This window comes from Aythya ferina (genome assembly GCF_964211825.1).
Source record: "Aythya ferina genome assembly, chromosome: 3".
In the NCBI taxonomy this organism is placed as follows: Eukaryota; Metazoa; Chordata; class Aves; order Anseriformes; family Anatidae; genus Aythya; species Aythya ferina.
This window is the reverse complement of record NC_140298.1, coordinates 24,625,483-24,646,850: the sequence shown is the minus strand read 5'-3', so window position 1 is coordinate 24,646,850 and position 21,368 is coordinate 24,625,483. Positions and strand designations below refer to the sequence as shown.

The following is a 21,368-nucleotide window of genomic DNA, read 5'->3' as shown; positions in this document are numbered from 1 at the left end:
AAAAAAAATATCAAAACAAACAAACAAACAGAACAATGGGAAAAGCCAGGACCACTTTAGGCTTTTGAAAATCTCATCCCTATAAAAGGAAGAAAATGCAATGCAGTGCTGCTAACAAAACAAGCCTGTTATTTCACCTAGAGTAGTGGAATCTCCCACCCTCAGATATTGTATCAGAACACTTCTAAGCTGAAGCACCATGTTGTCACTGTAAAGCTCTTATTAAATGGCCTTAGCAGGCATATCCCTAAAAAAGACCAAAGTCCTGAGCCATGCAATGAGAAATATCTGTTTTAACCATATCATGCAGTAGATAGTTAAGCCTGACGCACAACAAGAGACACCTATCTTCCTTGCAAATGCTATCATCTTGCAGAGGCACGAACATCAAAGAAAGAATTCCTCCTATAAGTCAATTCCTGGTCCAGTGAGCTCCCTTCCCTTGAAATGCATGGAGGAATTAAATCATGGGAAAAAATGGCACAGGATAGCCAGAGATAGAAGAGGCCATAACTCAAGCTGTTTACTTCCCTTGTTGAGCTGCCTCTGTTCCCTACACACACCTGTTCACCAGCCAGCTGACCAGGTGTTAAGGAAAAAACACTGCCAAGAACAGCAAGAAGCCAAGGAAAAGTCATTGTACTGAATTGAGTCCCCTTCCTCTTGAACTTACATTCATGGTGAATACAGAAATGGCTTTAGTTTGCTCTTAAAAAAATGAAATTCTCGCCTACCCCGTTGCAAGCCACTTCACATCTCAGAGCCTGATTGCACAATGCTTGAAGCTATTGATTTATTTTCTTGCACTTTGCACTTCTACTCTGGGAAAGAACACATTGTCAAATACTTCTTGTTAGTTAATACACAAACGCATTAGCCACCCTGGAATTATAGAAACAAAATCAAAAACTCTGTAAAAGACAGAGGTTGCAGAGTAGGGTGCAGGTGACAGACTCAGACTTCGCACCAGTTTGAGATCACTCCCAAGACAATGTGATTATCAGATCTCCCCCAAGCCACCCCACAGGACACAGACAAAAAGAGAATGGTATTGTACTGTTAGTCACTACATAACAACCTTCGACAGCAAATCCAAACACTCATCTCTTATTTATAAATGTTATAAACAGGAAAGTTCTCTCGAGTACCTTTCTCTGTAAAGAAACAAGAAACATTTATGCAACTACTACAGATGTCTTCTTTCCAGCAAAACCAGGAGAATCCACAATGTGCCCATTAAATATGACACATCAGATAGTCCCCCCTGCCAAATCACATTGTAAGAGGTGTCACTCGACTGGTCTGCAGGCACACAGCCTCCCTGTGTCAGACCAGAACCACTCTGCTCCTTGGGTGCAGAATCTGTGGGCACAGGTTATCAGTATTTATGGTGTGGTAATGTTCAGAATCTAGCTGAACTGGGATTGTCAGTATTACGTATGCAAAAGCAATGTTATTTAGGGCACTTTCCCCTGACAGCATACAAGCTAAAGGTATAACAGGAGAGCATAACAAGACAGCAGATAGAACAGGGGTGGAGATGAAACAGTGTCAAAAATAAGATAATACAACCTATTTTTGACCAGGGTGGTAAGAGGATGGACTCGGTCTCTTTTCAGTTGTGCCCAGTGACAGGATGAGAGGCAACAGGCACAAACTGAAGCACAAGAAGTCCCAGCTCAATATGAGGGGGCATTTCATTACTGTGAGGGTAACAGAGCACTGGAACAGGTTGTTCAGAGAGGCTGTGGAGTCTCCTTCTCTGGAGATATTCAAAACCTGCCTGGATGCCAACCTGTATAACATGTGCTAGGTGATCCTGCTTGGCGGGTGGGTTGGACTAGATGATCTTCAGAGGACCCTTAAAACCATGGACATTCTGTGATTCTGTGAAACTGGCAGCAATTTTCAGAACCCATTCCTGTTAACAGGTGATGGTATTTTGCTAAACAGCACTGAATAGGAATTTTGAAGAGGTCCTGGTAAGGGGGAGGGGGAAAGAAGACTTTAGCTATAATATTATGCTGCAAACATGTTTGGCAATAGTAAATTTTTTAAAACTGGAAATTTTCAAAAAAAAATCAGCGATGCATAAATACATTTAAAAGCAATGCAGTTCAAGGTTGCCTTAATAAAGCCCTTAACATGAGAAATGGTAGATAACTCAGGGGATGCTAAACACTTAGGCCCTCTTTTTCTTTTCAGAGAGGCAACTCTTCACTTCTTCCTTTATGAATTTATGAGGTAAAGGCTTTTACTTAGACTCCCTCACTTAACCTGCTTTAACAAGTCTTTACCTGACAATGTATTCCTGACATATTCCTTGTAGTTTGTGGTTAACTTACTTCTGTCTTCAATGGACACCAAATCCATATATTAGAATTGGTAATATTAAAACTTTTTTCCATTTTATTTTCATTTTCCTATGACACATTCAATGGTTATTACTTACTTTTGATTGATTATTTTATGTCAATAAGGACATGAAAAACAAACAACAAGCACTTGCATGTTCACAATAGAACAATTACAGTCTCAAGTACTCATGCACACCAGAGTATTACATACACATATTTTCTAGTTTTTCTTCCTCATGCAGCAAAAAGAGCCTGGGCGTCTAAATATCATACTTGAAATTTCCTTATACTATCCTATCCCAAAGCAATTTTTCTCAAGACAAAGAAAATCCCTGGCCAACACACAGTGTTAAACCTTGGAGTAGTAAGGCACAGCTGGGAACGTGCAAGTCAGGAGAAGCTACCAGCAATCACTTGGCTCCCTGTAGGGTGGTTAATGTTGTGCTAGAGATCCCTCACAGAAGCAGGTGATCAGCACAGCCTGGGACATTTGAAGCAGTCCATCGTCAAATGGGCCTTGTGGGTACTCTAATTTGGGGAAAATAAGTGTTTCCTATATAGAATAATATTGATTTATTTTTTTTTTCATAGTTCCTTCTTCATTGCTGTTGATCTTGACTTTTAAATAAAGCATTTCAATTTTATGGGAATGAAATATTCCAGTGAAGAATTTTGAACTACCAACGTACTACAGGCATTACAAATACAAGTGTCCTTGCTTGAGGAATCATGCTTGCTGTTCACATTTTATTTTGGTACTTTAACTTCACTGAGTAGCAACACTTACACAAGGCTTCATTTCAGTATCACTTAAAATAGTCTGTTAGAAATTAGTTCTTATTTATTTCCTTCTTCAGTCACAACCTTGAAGCATGTCGTAAGTCTGTTAAATTTGTTAAATCTTTCTAAACTATTTATACAGTTCCTACATTGAAAACATCAGTAAGACTAAAGTGAGACAAATTCCTTTTGACCTCATCACCAGACATGGAAGCTTCACTTTTAAGCAGCTACCACACTTCACTTTTTCAAAACCTGTTTCAAAACACTTTTTCAAAACACTGTTGCTGGTTAGGAGCAATTCTGTAAGACAATGGAGTTCAGGAACACTTAAAGATAACTGAGAATCTGAAGTCCATTAAAGATAAAGTTAAGATTGTAAGATGATATTGTGAAATGGAGTCAGTGAATTTTCATTTTTATTTTACATCCAAAGATCTAGTCATACTTTCCAACAGATTAAGTATGTGGCCAGTTCAGTTTTAACTTAATGAAGATAAATATCCTGATACGTCTTCATGCAGTCAGCCTACATACTTGTGCACAGACCTCCTAGTTAAAAAACAAGCAAAAAAACACAAACCGTACAATTTTATATGAGACACAGATCAAGACTAATATAAGTCTATTTTCTGTTGATACTTCTGTAAATAAATATTACCTTCTTCATTTTCCTGTCCTTCAATAAAACTACACAAGAGGCCTAGGTATCAGTATAGTCACATTTTCATTTTCAAGATATAGCTTACTTAGCAATCAGGAAAAACAAAGAAACAAACAACAACAAAAACAAACAAGAAACCACCACTACAAGAAACAAAACTTTCTGGAGAGGCTATCTTGCAACACCCTGGGGTACCCTTTCCTTGTTTTCCCTCGTAACATTGCTTCTATAATAGTAATTAGATGGACCACAATTCATATGGATCAAGGTAATTCCAAAATCATGGAAAATCATGTTTCTATCCACATGTAATACAGTAAGCGGCAACTTACAAAATACGTACTGCAAATACATTGCAATTAAGTGGCAATGTTACACATCTTAGATATAAAAAGCCTAGAGTTGCAGGAGTACCAGCCCAGAATAAGCCTGTCTGATCTGGAGTTTGGCAAATGTGCCAGTTGAAATGGTACATTTAGTTTACTTTTAGTTTAGTTTAGCTGTCTGTGGATCCTGGAGCTCACCAAATAAGTAGTCATTTATAATCCTCAAGCTCCCTCATTATGCGTGTATGCAAAACCTACCAAGTTGCTTTGGAGAGGCACATATGTAACCAGGGCAAGACATTTTTCCCCTTCAGAAGGAAACTGGAATTACATTCCAGTGTTTCAAACTTAATGGCACATTGCAGCTCAGTGTTATCACCACATTATTGCAAATTTTACTGCATTTATCCATCTCCTGCCAAACATTATGCATTATGTCCATCACAAAAACTTCTGCAATATTTTGAAATAATTTTTCAATGTACATTACAATTCTTGTATTAAAAATTCGGCCTCAGTATCCAAGCAAGCCATCTTTCTGCCATTTAAAATATTTTGTGGGTGCCTACACACTTCTTAGGACAGCAGCTAGAAGGCTTAGTCATAGGAAAATAGCACAAATTTTCTGATGCCCTCCTTCTTTTTTTCCCTAGACAGGTTTACCTGGACAGAGTAAGTAAGGCAAAAACCAGAGTACACAGACTTTTCTATCAAGCTTCCTTCTTTCCTTTCCTTCCTTCTCAAGGAGTGCTGTATGCAGTTTGAAATAACTGGCTGTCAACTTGCAATACTCATTGCTGTGACTGCAGAAAAGGCTAAATTAAGACTTATGTAAAATGCCTTAGAAGAATACATCTATAGCTATGATACTGACAATAAATCCAGTGCAAAACTAATGGGCTTTATACAAGCAAATGAATTACATGATTAGAAAGAGAGGGGGGCAAATGAGCTGTATGAATAATCAGTCAGTGCAAAGAAACCATCCAAACATGTCAGTGTGGATCATTACATAATGTTCTTTCAGGGTACTTGTTATGAGAAAACGTAACTGTTTCTATTCAGGGACAGTTTTCATCAAGGTAACTCTGTAAATCCCAACAGCACAGGCTAACATTGCATGCACATGAAGGTTTTTTCATGTTTGAATCAACGCATTTATACTTAAAACAACAAAGAAGTCCAGAGCTCTGTATTATGAGGACTACAATTTTCACTTGGATATGCATGTTTTTGCACATGCAGTCAAAGTCACTAAGCAAAGGAAGGGAGAGAACACCGTGGATTCCTGTTGCTTTGATAAGAACAGTTTAAATAAGGGTGGGTGTGGGGGGGTACCTGAACCAAGTTAAATTTGATCACAAAAATTTGGTAACTACAGCTTCTTGTCACATGGTGCATTTGAGATACAGAATACCTGAATATTATTTTTTTCTGCTAGATATTTAAAAACTTAATGTTGTCCCTAACATTACAACTGATAATTATCCATCTTTTTCAGGCTGTTTATTTTAAGCTGGGTTCTACAAGCTTGTGGTAGCTGAAGTACTACTTTATTCCACTGAAATCAACAGAGAATCAATTTAAATAAAATGAGTGATGTATTTGGTTTGAAGAGCATTTTATGCATAAGGAAATAGAACTTCTTGCAAACAGGTTATCAAAGGCCTAATTTCACAACATGGTCCTATAATATCTAATTGCTCACTCAGAAATATTATAAGAAGAAACACATTTTTCTTAAATAAATCAATCATCCATCAAAAGACTAATTTCTAGTTAATTTGCATTAAATAAATTGCAAAGAAACCGTCAAAAGTATTTTACCTTACAAACAGATTGTTGTATCAAACAATTTCTCAGCACATGTGAATTACTTTGCATTATATTACATTCTAGAAAACAGACAAGACTGATAAAAAAAAAAAAAAAAAAAACAACCACAAAACAGAACAACTCCCCTTCCCCCCAAAACAAACAAACAAACAAACAAAAAACAACAACCAAAACCAACCCCTGAACACCAGACCAATACTTATGTTGGGATTCAGAAAATTAATTTAGAGTTGAAGTACTTTGAACCAGAATGGAATCATTCCTATTTGCACAGAAAAAATAATGTGGTTCATTCACACACAAATTGACTTTCAACGTATACATAATAGCGATGATGAAATCTTCTCGATCACTGTAATTACCATAGACAAACAAAAAAGGATATTTTGTGTTATCAAGAATAATAAATTAATATTTTCAACAATGTGATTCATTAACAGTCAGTAGAAACCAGTTATTTGGGGTACAAATAATTAACACACCAGAAGTTAACATACAAAAATTAGTAATTTCAGTCTCAGTTGCTCTGCCACTTAAATTACTCACATATATATGTAGTTTGCATTTTTATTTTTATTTTTTTTTGTAGGCTTGAAACTTGTGCAAATGGTTACAGAAACATTCCTTTGGAACCCAGTAGCTCAAAGAAAATATAGCTCACTAGTTATTTAACTGATGAAAAAAACACATTGAAGACCTACCCTTTGAATATAAACCAGATGCATGACCCTGTACTTACATACTTCTATGGGTATTTTTGGTTATTATTTTGTTTACTGGATGAGGTCCTTAATATTTTAATGGTGTAACATTTATATAATAAAGACAATGAGAGATAGTAAGAGCAACTACTGTAAGGTTTAAACTTTACTCAGTAGTTAGTCCCAAGAGCTTATAAATGCAAAGCTAAGAAATATTATTTGAAGTATGTAATGATTAAGAATTGCTCTAATTTTATCTCTAAAAAGGTATATAATGAAAATAGTCTTATGAGATAACAGAGTAATTCAACCTATCAGAAATAAATCATCAGTGAGAAAAGAGTGGGAAATATCAGGATTTGCAAGTTTGGTTACTGTCAGAGGGAGACTCCAGCTTCAACACCAAGCTCAGCCATATGTAACCCATTTGCTTTTAGTAAAATTAGCTGATATTGCAGAAAACAGATTACAGTGCAACTGGTTTAACCTTGTACTAGCTGAGAGAAACACATCTGAAGCAAAAGAAGCCTTTCTGGAACGTGGTGATGTTTTTGCACCTTTCAATTATTCTTCAATTCATAGTGATTCAACTAGAGCAGTTAATATCCAAGGTATGAGCTAGTAATAACTGTTTTGACCTAGATCTCTTATTTTTCTTGTGCAGTTCCTACTGCTGGGCATAGAACTTCGGCTAAGTTTCTACAAAAGAAGTAAACGTTACAAGACCAAATTTGTCTCGATATCTTAGATAAGACAGGTTCAAAACAAGAAGAGGTAAGACAGATAGAAAGGCAGTTTTGTTGCTCTCACACTGTTTTCACCTACCATAAATAATGATTGTCAATTTATTTATTTATTTTTAACAGAAGTAACTGGGGAGATTACGAACACCTACTGTCTAATTACTTCCTGCACAGAAACCAAGTGAAGAAAGCAAAGGAATTTATTAGATTGACAGGTTAGCTACAATGAGAATGCTGTTAGCTGGAAGTGAATTTACTATACATGTTTACAACAACAGATAGCTATAATAGGAATGCTCTCAGCTGGAAGCTGGGACCAGATCCAGCCACTTTGCACTCCCATTTGAAAAGTGCAAAAGGCATTAGAACAGAAGAGATGCTGGCCTTGGGTCAGCATGTTGTGTTTGTAAACATACTTCAGCTAGTTTACCCCTGGGACTCTGGAGGTTTATGAATGTCCAAGCCTGCCAAACTGCACAGCTTTCACAGACCTATTAGAACCACACCGAGACCAGAACCCTCTGTTCCACTCAGGGCTGCAGTATCCAGCAGGCCACTACTTGCTCGTTTTAGTCAGGTAGAATTTGTCTTGGCTTCTGTCAGACTTTTATCAACATGAAGACTTAATTTGTCTCTGAAAAAAAAACAAAGACAGAAAAGGTTGATCCAATCAACCAGCCTCATTAGATAAATTTTACAGAGTACTTTCCTCAAGCTGCATCCTGTTACTTTACTTGTATATTTTGGCAGTGGGATAGTTTAATGATATCCAAAAAATTAAAGTTGCACATACAACATAGTTACTTCAGTGCCATTTCAAATTTCACTGGGAACACTAATTTTGTCCCACTACTCATTGTTCTCTGTCTACGTTTGCAAAAGTTCTGTTTCTATATGCTCTTTCACCTTGACTGTTTGATACAGGGCTATCAAAGCCTAATTAAAACATTCCTCACAGCTTCCACATCACAGATGACCAACTAGAAGGCTTTCCTGTTATTGTTTCAATGGGGTCCTTCCCCAAACCCATCCACTGTCCCCCACACTAGCATAGGTCCTCATCTGAAGTGGAAAGATACTGAGAATGATGTAGTGTTTAGCATAAACAAAGGAGTGGCGCTTAGAGAACTGGCTATTTGCTTTAGGTAACCGCCCTGTTTGAGGACAAGCTCTGTTAGAGGTCTCGATCCTCAATTCCTAACCTAACACTACAAATGATTGTATATGTGTTCTTCCTCCTTTCAACACCTGGGCTCCGAGTAGTCAGCTTTCTAGACAATGAGAAGAAAGAGTGGTCCCTTCTTAATTACTGTAGATACTTTCTACCTATGTTGGGACAGGCTATTAAGTACTAATTAAATACCAAGTTCAAGATGAAAGAAAATTAAAATTGCACGTCTATTAAAAGAAATCATTATTCTATAATTTAAACAGAGCTCCTCAATAGCGCTCAGGAACGTATAATAAAGACCATGTATAGGTAGGTGTAATTGGATGCAGTTGCCTTAGGAACAGAAGCTCAACATGTAAAGCAGGAAGCCTGCTTAAAAGGCAAACTCAAAGACTTAAGCCTGGTGGGTGAAACCTGGCTTGACTGAAGGTAATGACAGAAATGCCATGGATTTGGTTGGAGTCAGAGATTCATACCATATAGTTTTTCTAATTCTCTCATATCTGCAATATTAGTATGAGTGTAGAGCTGAATAATATATTACTTTGAGCCAAAACTGCTCAGTTTCCTTTGTGCAGTAATTTCATTAGGAAGAGAAAAGTACCTACAGAGTCATAAGAAAGTCTAGGTTTACACTTTGGAGATTCTGATATCATTCCTACTTCAAATGTATTTTTATTATGTAGACAAGAGATATTGTGCTTTTGAAGTTTAGGATGGGAAAGAATTTGACATGCAGAAAGAAAACATCGTCTGGTATATAAGTGTTATTTTAAAGCAATATTAATAGCAAAGATTCCTACAAAGATGCCTTGCAAAAATCTTTTCATCTACTGAACTTTCCAGGAGTAAACACAGAATGCCTAATATTGCTTGCCAGAAGTAATTCCAGTGAGATACAATCTGTACTACACACATACCAGAAACAGAAGGTACAAAGTATTGATCCCAGCACAAGATTCAAGACCTGTTTCATTTCCCTACTGAGAACATACTTGTTCACACTTCTATGATTTACATACCATTTTTGTTTCTATTTGGAGAAATATTATTAAACACAAGACTACTTCTCATTGTATGATGTCCAAACACATTTAGAGCCCTCTACCTGTTGACTTCACTATTTGCAAAAAGTAGAGAATTTCCTACACATACTGAACTACATATAACTAAGGTGTAAAGTTTGAAATAGAAAAGGATACTATATTTTCTTTCTGTCTGATGCAAGGAAAGCAAATAAAGAAGTTTTTTTTGTTTTTGTTTTTGTTTTTTTTTTTTTTAATAAAAAATGCAAATAGCAAATTACTTTTAAGCAATTGTTTTAGTAAAAAGCGTGAGACTTAAATTTCATATTTCCTTCTTTGATTGCAGTTTATGGATTTTCACTCCAATTTTATCCTTCTGGGACAACTTTTATTAAGGCCTTCCAAAGACCAGGAAATTATGAGCAGGAACCAGAGGTCAAATTCTATACTGCAACTCTAAGAGGATTATCATAAACCTGTGCAAACTGTGGAAACAGTGATTTGAGATACATTGGTGCCCTCCTCATACATTCTCCCAGGATAATCTGGCAAGCTGGATAAACTGCCTGGAAGTCAGATAGCCTCCTAAAATCCCTGATGCTGTGTGCAGTGGCAGCTCTACTCCTCCATGTTAATCTATGTACACCAAATCATGCTTGTGTTGCTGGATGCAGGACTCCCATGGTATCTACAATACTAATTAAATGTGGGCTTACATTTATTTTCAAGTCAAGATCCACCTGTCATGACTATCAAGTTTTGAACTTCTGAACACATCATAATTCAGCTCATCAGGGCATGATCTCTGGCTAGCATGAAACCTGAGCTCCCAAGTTCAGGTCTACAGAACTTGTCACGTAGGCAAGAAATAGCTGAAATTCAAGGTATTTACTGTTCCATGGAACCTGCTACCTGAAACCATAAGCAGTCTAAAGTTTATTAACTGTCTAGATACTCTGAAATATTAAACACTATTACCATAAAGGCTGTAACCATGTTAGCTTCCTCTAACAAATACTAGTATGAATGGCTGTGCATTTCAACAAATCTCAAAGCTTTCAAAAGACTTGCATGAAGTGATCAATGGAGTTAAAGCCACGAAGACATATTTCCTGTTTCACAGCACAAAGACAGGATGATTGATCTGAATTCTGATACTATTCCAGCTAGGGCAAAAATCTGCAAGCAGCTTATTCTACTGAACACCATATAAGCCAGCTTGTCTGCATACAAGTTACTGTTTGAAAAAGGAGAGCCAACCCCAGAGTTCTAGGATATGATGATGAAGACAGGATCATCTTCATCCCAGCACAAGATCACTGAAGGGATTCACTTTCCAGCTGAGCACAAACACGTGGTCCATTCACACAGCTGCATGGATCTGGCAAAGCCACATCAAAATATCCTGGGGCTCACAAACAGCAGCAATGCCAGCCAGCATAAGAGTAAAATGGCTGGGCCTGTTCCAGTATAGATGGAAAGCAGAGACCAAGTTCAACTTCCATGTCCCTTTGGTACTGTTAGTTGGTGTGAAGAAGACAGTGAAGAAAAGCATAAAATTTGTGCTATTTCCAATGTCAAAGTAAAGGAAGAAAAGATAAAACCCTTTGGATTATTACTGTTGGATTGGCTCTACTAGCTATTTTGCAGTAGGACTGGCAGGATTTTGAACCACTGTTCAAAATGGGAAACATGGTTGCTCTCTTCAGATGTTAATACCTGTTTCCACTAACTGTTATACAGGTACCAGTTACAGTAAAACAACAAGAATAGTTAATTGCAAGTTAAAGGACTTACTAGGAAGTATGCAACTATTTAACTTGTAACCAGTTACATGTTCTGGTCCTGGAGGAGCTCAAAGATTCAAATGACCTTGCCTTGTATGACTGACTTGCTGAGTTAGTATTTCATGTTGGCTATGCAATGTCATCCTTATTTTCCTAAATGTTAGGCCACCTGAATTCCTACAGTACTGGAATAGATTTTCCTCAGAAAAAGACTGATTCTTGCATTGGCCAGAAATAATAATAGGAAAAAAATGACAAGAAGTAAAATAAGGCAAATTTGCTACAAAAATGAATCTTATGAGACCCTCAAGAGTAAGAGAAAACAGAGGTACCTGAAACCACTTAATATATATATATTAATGGGAGCTGACCAAATGCCAAAGTTTAAAGAAAATGAAATCAGGGAATGCCATTCCTGCATCCCTCCAATCTACAGCATGTTTCATTGAGCCATTCGTGAAACAAATAGTTCTCCATGGTCTCAGGTGCAATCATAGCATCTTTTTTTTGAGGAACAAAATAGCACTTGCCCTCTGAAGATTATCAGAGAATCAAAAAAAGCTCAGGAAACCATGTTCTATAACAAGATATATCACATGAAGGCTAATTATTCCCTACATAGAAGGGAAATCGTTATCGTCAGGTCATGGTTCCTTTCTCCAAAGGAAAGGGTTCATCATATTTCTATTCTTAGAGTAGTCATCATTCACTGGCAATAGTGGAAAATCTATGGCTTCTGCTTCCAAAGCAAAGAAAAAGTCAGAACTACACCCTCAGATGCTCCAGGAGAGAGCCAGTTAAGTAAAGTTGCCTTTATATAAGTTTTCGATCGCTCTTTTCACCTTAGGCCTACTTGACACCAACTGAATGGCAGCAGTTATCAGTAGCTTCTGATTTATACCAGGAATGTGAAGCACAAACACCTCGCTACATTAAAGACAGATTAGGGGGCAACAAGTCCCCTTGAAGACAGCCCTGACATGAGCCAGCTGAAACAACCAGTGAGGTTAATGAGCTTCACTGGCAATGCACTAAGCAATTTCATGAGGGACAAACATCTCAGACCAGGAGTCTTTGTCCTTTTGTGGCTTGGTGTTTCAGTAATCCTCCAATTACACAACAATATCTGATATTACAGTAGATCAGCACAGACTTTGCAGCAAGACTGCAATGAAGTTATCTTATGGGATTAATTGCTTTCCTTAAACAAATTATCAATTAAAGTTGCAAATACATAACACACTACTCTCCAAAATCTACTACAGAAATTTCCTGTGATGAAGGAAGGACCCCTCAATAAAGACAGATACAACTTCATAAACTTGATGCAAAATTGTTTCAAAAATAAACATTTCCCCCTAATCCTTAATAGTCGCCAAACACAATTCAAGCAAATTAATTTTCTCCCTTATTATTCTATATCAATATAATAGTTCGTGTTTTTAGTAACAATTCATTATTATGGATTCAATACATTGATTACTGAATACAAACACATTTCTATTAAAAAAAAATATATATATACATACATATATATACACACACAGTTCACTAGTAAAAGGAGTTTGAAATGTTGGTTAACACTTCTTCAAACCCGCTAACATGGGTCACAACTTTACAAACACATACAACTAGTGCTTCCAGTAGGTTTGCATGGTAGAAACTTCAGTGGTACGTTCTGCTGGAGAAACAACATTCAGTGATAACATTTAGTTAAGGGGTATACAATGAAAGCTGGAAGCCAACAGCCCCCTAATTGCTGTTCTACGAACTGTTTTGCATAAGTGGCATACTGCTCATGACATGTAATTAGAGCTGCATGGGAAAACAAAGTTGAAAGCAACCAATTAATTTGTTCAAATAATGAACAAACGAAAAAGTATCCATTTTGTAGGTTACAATTCTTCGTTTCTTCACTGTGAAAACTCAATACAAAGATACAAAACAAAAAATGTTTACACAGCTGTCTACCTAAAGTGGTAGTAACTTAACACTACACAATTAAAATTGTTTAGTAAACATGTTCACTAAACATTTACAATTCACCAAATATTTACTACGCAATTCAAAATGTTTAGTAAATCAGTTTAAATTTCAATTTGCTTGGCTTGCCAATAAGCAACCTAAAACTTGGAATCTGTGATTAACGAAGCCCAGATTATAACAGGAAACAGTTTACTGCTCTGTATTGGCCCCAAAATATTTTACTTAGTACCTGGAAAAAAAAAAAAAAGGCCAGGGAACTCTCATGTCTCTCATGTGTTACCTCCTTTGGAATTATCTTGAAAAAGAACCTTCTGAAAGGCTGTCTGATCTCCCCTTAACTATTCATGTGGTATCTTGCAGATGCTCAGCATTCATCCCCTGTACTTCTTTGCTGTCTCACATGACCAGATTGTGCTATTGCTCTTTCATTCTCAACTGCAAGGCCACCCAAAGAGTTAAAGCCCACCGGGGTCAAAAGGATCTCTTCCCAAAAAAGAATAATGTCTCCTGTATTATTCTGGGGCATCCACTGCAGACTTATGACTAGGTCTCTGAAGTATTTTGAGAGGCTGTGTCTGGGGACAGTTATTCTCAGTTACAAAGAGTACCACACATATGAGGAAATGGCTTCAGGAGTTTTGGGGTGAGATGTCATTTGGATATGAACCACTTGGTTTTTGTATAACCACATGTAGGTTTAGCTTCCAGCAGACAACTACAGTGACATTTGAATTAACAACACCACAACACTTTTAAAGCTACAATGCAATTGATTGCCACTGCTTTTTTTCACCTGCAGGAGTGACCGGGCTTTGCTCAGCTCTTCCTGCTAGCGTAACAATTAGTTATGTTAGTACTGTCAAAGAGCATTAAGAAAAAAAAAAAAAAGAATTAAGCCACCAAACACCATAAATCTGGCTCAAAACAATGAGGTAAAGCACATATTTTTACTTTTCTTCTGAGCTTCTGGGGGTTTTTGACCTATACAGTGACCCTGGGGCAGCTATCCAAGCTTTTTTCCCAGAGCTACATACATATCTAGAGGTTAGTCTGTGTTTTCACCTGAAAGCGAGATTCTCACATAATCACTTGAGCTCATGAACAGCAACATGAAGGATATCATTAAAGTACTGCATTAGTATAAGAGCATGACCTTCAATATTTATGTATTGGAAAGCAAGTAACAGTTTTAAATGAATCACTTACAGCTGGCCTGAAAATTGGTTTTCCCAGAGAAAACAATGCTCCTCTACTTCTGTCTTTGAACTTCTGGAGATTCTTGTAAGTCACCTCAAAAACAAGTTAAGTTCTCACTCAAATTTCAAGACTAAAAACAGTATTTGAACAATTCTCACGTACTAATATTTTTGTCCTGATTCACAACCCCACTGGATTTGCTTTCAACGACTGTGAAGATAACAGCATTCAATGTGAATTGCATGTGAAAAGCAGATCACAAGGTGAATCAGCTGGAAACACTGGTCTTCAACTGTATAACGTCTGTTCCACTATTTATATGGGTAAAATACTTATACTTTTAATTAGCTAAAACCAACATTAAACTACTACATTAAAAGGATCATAGAATTATAGCATGGCTTGGGTTGGAAGGGACCTCAAAAATCATCCAGTTCCAGCCTCCCTGCCATGAACAGGGATGCTACCCACTAGATCAGGTTGCCCAGGGCCTCAGCCAACCCAGTCTTGAACACCTCCAGGGATGGGGCATCCACAACCTCTCTGGGCAACCTGTTCCAGTGCCTCACCAGCCTCAAAGTTCAAAGTAATATTAAAGTTCAGTAACTGTGACACTTTTGGTCTCAGACACTCGTGCTTTCTGAGAAACATTTAGAAGATTTGTAAGCCAGTGTTTTGTATTATGTTATTTACATTGTTAATAGCACTTAAATTCCATGCCCAGGTCAAGACCTGCTGAGTTATATGCTGTATGAATAGTGTACATTGATATTCTCGGCATAAAAAACATATGGCTTATTGTGTTGTTGAAATAACATTGGAGAAATGTTAAAAATAGGGAACTACTATTGAAGCTAGCAAGCAGAAGAGACGGAGGTCTTCAGAGCTGCTGGATACAAATCTTTCCCTTCCACCTGAATGACAATATACCACTTATAAGAAGTCACTGGAACAACCTGGAATTATGTAGGAAGGCTCTGCAGGAGGATCTGGATCGGCTGCACCAATGGGCTGAGGTCAACTGCATGAAGTTCAACAAGGCCAAGTGCCGGGTCCTGCACCTGGGGCGCAATAACCCCAAGCAGAGCTACAGGCTGGGAGAGGAATGGTTGGAAAGCTGCCAGGCAGAGAAGGACCTGGGAGTGATGGTGGATAGTCGGCTGAATATGAGCCAGCAGTGTGCTCAGGTGGCCAAGAAGGCCAACGGCATCCTGGCTTGTATCAGAAACAGCGTGACCAGCAGGGCTAGGGAGGTGATCGTCCCCCTGTACTCAGCTCTGGTGAGGCCGCACCTCGAGTACTGTGTTCAGTTTTGGGCCCCTCGCTACAAGAAGGACATGGAGGTGCTTGAGCGGGTGCAGAGAAGGGCGACGAAGCTGGTGAGGGGCCTGGAGAACAAGTCCTACGAGGAGCGGCTGAGGGAGCTGGGCTTGTTCAGCCTGGAGAAGAGGAGGCTCAGGGGCGACCTTATCGCTCTTTTTAGGTACCTCAAGGGAGGCTGTAGCGAGGTGGGGGTTGGCCTGTTCTCCCACATGCCTGGTGACAGGACGAGGGGGAATGGGTTTAAGTTGAGCCAGGGGAGTTTTAGGTTAGATGTTAGGAAGAACTTCTTCACTGAAAGTGTTGTGAGGCACTGGAACGGGCTGCCCAGGGAAGTGGTGGAGTCACCATCCCTGGAAGTCTTCAAAAGACGTTTAGATGTAGAGCTTAGGGATATGGTTTAGTGGAGGGCTGTTAGCGTTAGGTTGGAGGTTGGACTCGATGACCTTGAGGTCTCTTCCAACCTAGGAAATTCTGTGATATGTGAAAGGTCAAAGTCTCACAGAAATGTTCACGAGCCTTGAACTATAAACTGTGGTCCATTCCTACTTAATAGCACTGAGTTAAATACACATAATATTCTCCTAATATTATTTCAAGTATAGTAACACCTGTAGCCATACAAAGAAGGTAACTGAATTAAGAGTGTGATGCTAGGTGGTCTTACAGGCATCTAGAAGGAGAGAGGGTAACATATAATCCTGATTTGTCCATAATGAACCTGTATTTAGGAACACATTCTAAGGATACTTGAAAGTCCCTCTTTTAGAAGACAGACCCTAATCTTATACAAGGAACAGATGCGTGCAGATGATCAGTAGGAAAAGAAAGACTGCAAAATAGGGATAACTTGCTGAAGCCCAGATGCATGTATTTAGAATATTAATCACATGGTGACAGACTATGATATTGAATCCCTACAGAACAGACCAAGCCCATGTAGAAAGCAATGAACATCTGACAAAGGTACTTGCTGTGCACTCCTCAGGTGGAAGTAAACACTCTGTCAATTGCTACAGTAATTAAAATGAACAGTCTTCCATATGGATCAGCAAGACAGTTCAGCAGTTTAGTCACAGCTGTCTTTCACAAGTACAGAAAAGTTCTTGGGTCTATACTTCTAAAAAACAGTTAGAAGCCTAAAGCCCAGTTACAGTGGTGTTAAGTAGAAATAGAACTGCTCACCTCCAAACTTGTCTTTTCTCTTGAACTTAAGTCACAGGCTTCTAGAGGCAGAAACCATGGTAATTTACTTAACCTTCATGAAAGAGAACAGCACTGATAATACAGCTCTGACAACAGTTTGATCTCCAAACAACAAAAAGGCTGTCACTGGGACATACAATTTTTGTGTGTGTGATTTTTTTTTAAACTAAATTCTTTCATCCACACGTGTTAATTAAAAATTTTTAAGGCATTTAACATACTGCCTGTTGATATCAAAGATTTCACAAATACTGAGCTCTACCACTGACACAGCTGTATTAGAGTATGATTCTACTGCTTCTTGCATGTGTTTCTTCCCCCTGCCTTTGCATTTGAGAAATCAAATTAGATGCTGCAAAACTGTCCCCCCATGGGACAAATATGAAAGTTTGATTTAGACTCAAGAGCAGTTATTCCCACAAATAGCCTGAAATTCAGTAGCAAGAATTTCAGAAAAACAAGTACTGCCAGATTGAATCAGGGCACACTCCTATCCTCTTTCTGGATATTGCCTTTGGTGGGCAGAGTAAATGGAGGAAAGTGCAGGAAAGCCTCAGGAAGAGATGGTCTGCCTCCCACACTAACTTGTATTCTGAATAATGAAGTTTAATATTCTCTCCAATATTTTTCCCAAGTTACTGTAATTGTAATTTAGAGCAGTGACAAGATCTACAATATTTTGAACTCTTGATCTCAAAAACAAATGTTTCTTCCAAAATTATTTTTCCTATCAGTTTTTAATTGACAGCTTTTCATCTTCCTTGACTGTCCATCTGTTTTTTTTTTTTTTTAACAACACAGTAAAAAGAAAAACTCTCTTTCTGCCAAAGCAGCATACACCAATACCTTACAAACTTTTGTTCTTACCTCTTTAAGATAACCAGACAAAACTCTTAAGACTCTTAATAGACTGTCTGTATTCTTTTCCCTACTCATCTTAAAAACTTCTTTGATCATTTTTGAGAGGAAATAACCAGTATTGCACAATATTTCACTAGGCCATACCACTAAATCCTCTGAAGGCATCATAACATAATAACACAAGAACACATTGCTTTATTCTAATTCTTAAAATCTGGTTTGAAGGTGCAGTCAAACAGCAGAGGTCTTCACTGAGCTGTGTACAGTCCCATCCTATTCCCTCTCACAAGCTGATGCAGTGATGTGAAACTTTGCAGGCTGGACTGGTAATTTTAGCATTTTCAGGGAACACAAGGCTTCTATTTGTGACAGGGAATGTCATTTGTTAACATCTGGGCTATTCACCTGACTTGAGCAGGTCTCCCTTGAGCAATGCAGAGTCCTTTCTTTTTCTGTCCAGTCCATAACATTTTGTGATTTTGGCAATCTTCCCTTCTTCCTCCCCTCTTTCCATCTTATTTATAAGTATATTAAGTATAGGATTTGGTCAGTAATTCACAGGATTTTGTTAAAAAACAGAAAAACCAGCAAAGGCTTCTTGAATGTCTCAATTTTAAATACCTACAAACAGTCTAAATAATGCATATGAGAAACACTGTCGTGTGGAAAAAAAAAAAAAAAAAAAAAGAGATCTGGCCCTTCAGGTGATTTAATTACAATAAAATAATGTCACAAAGATATATAAAAAAAAATGATCAGATCAAACCACGTTACTGACTTGTTTTCCAGAAAGCAGATCCATTATTAATGCACCCCATTAAGTATACCCATTATTTACATAGTGCCAACAGCACAAATATCTACAAGCACACACAATAAGATGACAAAAACCACAAGGGAGCAATTTGAACTTAATAAAAATAGTTTGTTCACAGTTCCTGGGCCAATTAAACCCTGTAAATGAAAAGTCACAAGGAAAATCCATATCCCAAAACTAATTGCACAAGCTCAAGTTGAAGGACTATTTAAAGAGGTTTCAAAGTAGCTGTTACAAAGGTAGCTTCCTACTTCAGATGGTTTACCCCATTTACATCCATTTGGTCAGCTATTCAGCTGATGTTCATCAATACAGCTCATCTTCAGCCATGCCATACAGTACCAGCTAGAGAGATGGGTCTTTTCTTTCATAGCGTTGTTCTTTTTTTCCACATTTCTAGCAACCCAGATTTTCAATTGGCAATGATTTCATATGACCTATTATTTTTAGGCACAAAAGTAAGAAACCCAGACAACTTTTGTATTTATATCCCACCATTACAACTCAAGTATGTAATTTTGTTATTCAGAGTGAGCTACCAGAGAAGATATAACTAGGCTAGAAAGCTGAGGCTTGCAATTAACTTTTTCAGACACGGTTATGAATTTCAACAAACAAGTAATAATTGAGGAGTTAGCATGACCGTTATTACTTCAGAAGGATCTGCCACAGCAGCTCAGCACGACTTCAGCTGGACTATTAGTCACTGTATCAGATGCAAGCACTAATACCCAACTCAGCCTGGCATCAGCACACGATCTGATCCTGAAAACTGACCTGAATAAGCTTTACTCTCAGGAATGATCCCAATCCAGGCAATGGATTTGCTCTTAGAAAAATCCCATACTCCCTCGTCAGTAAAGTAGCAAATATCAGACATTTCTGTCAAAATAAAAATAAATAAATAATAATAAAAACACTCTCTCAGAAGAAGTCTTTGAATATTTATCAGTAAAGCCCTATCATCAGGCAATCAGAAGTGGCTCACAAAAACTGAACAAGTACCACACACCACACTTCCCTACATCTCCCTCTTTCATTATTAAGCACGTGAGCAAAGGGATAATCCGTGAGTAAACATTTCAGAATGTTTACACGCAATACTTAGGAAAGCGCAACACGAAAACAGTCACTTTGTCAGAGCCAGTGTTCCCAGCAAAACTGACTTTTGTTACAGCACGATCATTTCAACAACAAAAAAACCCTGTGATGATACGAACAGCATTTGAACAACCAAAATGTTTTTATGACTTCAGTTAATGGGTAACTTATTTTTAGAACTTGTTAAGTCATGCAATTACCACCGTGGAGATGAAAGATGGGCAAGAAACAGGGAGTGTTATTGCAAGAATACTAGCTGATATATTACAACCCCTCAAGGTCTCAGCTCCTTTGTAAATCACGTTTACAGAGGGACACAGCTAGGCTTCTCTTCGTGGCAGTATCGCAGGAAGTTTCTTTCTCAAGTGCAGGAATATGGAAGAGACAGCTCCATTTGACCCAGGAAAGGCATAAAAACGAGATTAAGCACTGCGAAGATCTGACAGACCTCTAAAGCAACAGAGAGACGTACCGAGAAGGCGTCACTTTTGAGAGCAGGGCGTGTGTGAATGCAGCGGAGCTTTCTCAGAGCTGTCACAAATCCGGCGATCAACACATCACCGAGCACATAGGCAGTACTAAGGCACCTAAACGGGCTCTCCTGGTTGCAGGATCCCACATTTACCCCGAGGCTACCTCTGAGCCAGACCCCCCAGCACCACCACCCCCACCACCCCCCGGGGGACTCACGTTTGTAGCTGGCGGCCCAGGGCTGGTAGCCGTAGTAGCCGGTGATGCGCAGGATCCTCTCCTCGATGGAGGTGAGCCCCACGGAGGCGCTGGTGAGGTCCTCCACGGAGCGGGACCACTTGAGGTCCTCCTTGATGGCCTCGTCCACCACCAGGTACTTGAGCTGCCGCAGCTGCGGGCTTATGTCGGACAGCCGCCGGGGGCTCACGTCGGGGGAGCGCCGCATGCCGCTGGGGGCCGGGAGAGGGGCGTCAGGGGCCGGCATCCCCCCGGCACCTCCCGCCCGACAACTTTCCCCGCCCGGGTGTCCCCCATCCCCGTCCCCATCCCCGTCCCTTCCCGGTACTCACAGCGTGGCGGCTTTGCCCCGCGCCGAGCCGTTGGGGAACTCGCGGATCCCCATGGGGAGCAGCAGCAGCGAGGGCTGGGGGGCGCCCAGACTTCTCGGCGGGGCGAGCCGGCGGCGCCCACCGGCCGGGTGCGAGGCGGGAGGGAAGGAAGGAACAAGAAGGAAAGAAGGGAGACGACAAGGAGCGGGCGGCGGCCGAGGAGGGTCCCCGGGCTGCCGAGAGCTGGGAGAGTCGAGGGGCGGGCCGCCGCCGCCGCTGCTGCCGCCGCCTGCCGAGCGGGGGCCGGGCAGGGCGAGCTCCGCGCTCCGCGCCCCCCGCCCCAGCGCGCTGCCAGCGGCCGCCGCCAGGGGGAGCCCCGCGGCCCCCGACCGCCCGGCCCGCCGCGCCGCGCGACCCCTGCCGGCAGCCCGCACCCACGGCCCGGCCGCAGGACTGGGGGCGGGGGTCCTG

The 21,368-nt window shown here is 39.6% G+C and overlaps 1 protein-coding gene across 2 annotated transcripts in view; it reads right to left on the bottom strand.

Annotated features, from left to right (window-relative positions):
* Positions 1 to 21,158, bottom strand: part of SLC35F3 (solute carrier family 35 member F3) — a 159,310-nt gene extending 138,152 nt beyond the window's left edge. The window contains exons 1-3 of one of the 2 annotated variants that reach the window (XM_084514101.1): positions 20,919 to 21,158; positions 20,569 to 20,798; positions 19,555 to 19,659 (exon numbers count right to left, since the gene is read on the bottom strand). In XM_084514101.1, the coding sequence (XP_084370227.1) occupies positions 19,555 to 19,659; positions 20,569 to 20,798; positions 20,919 to 20,971 (388 nt within the window). In that variant the 5' untranslated portion in view covers positions 20,972 to 21,158. The remainder of the gene's footprint in view (positions 1 to 19,554; positions 19,660 to 20,568; positions 20,799 to 20,918) is intronic. The other variant, XM_084514102.1, reaches the window with a different exon arrangement.
* Positions 21,159 to 21,368: the final 210 nt, after the last annotated feature.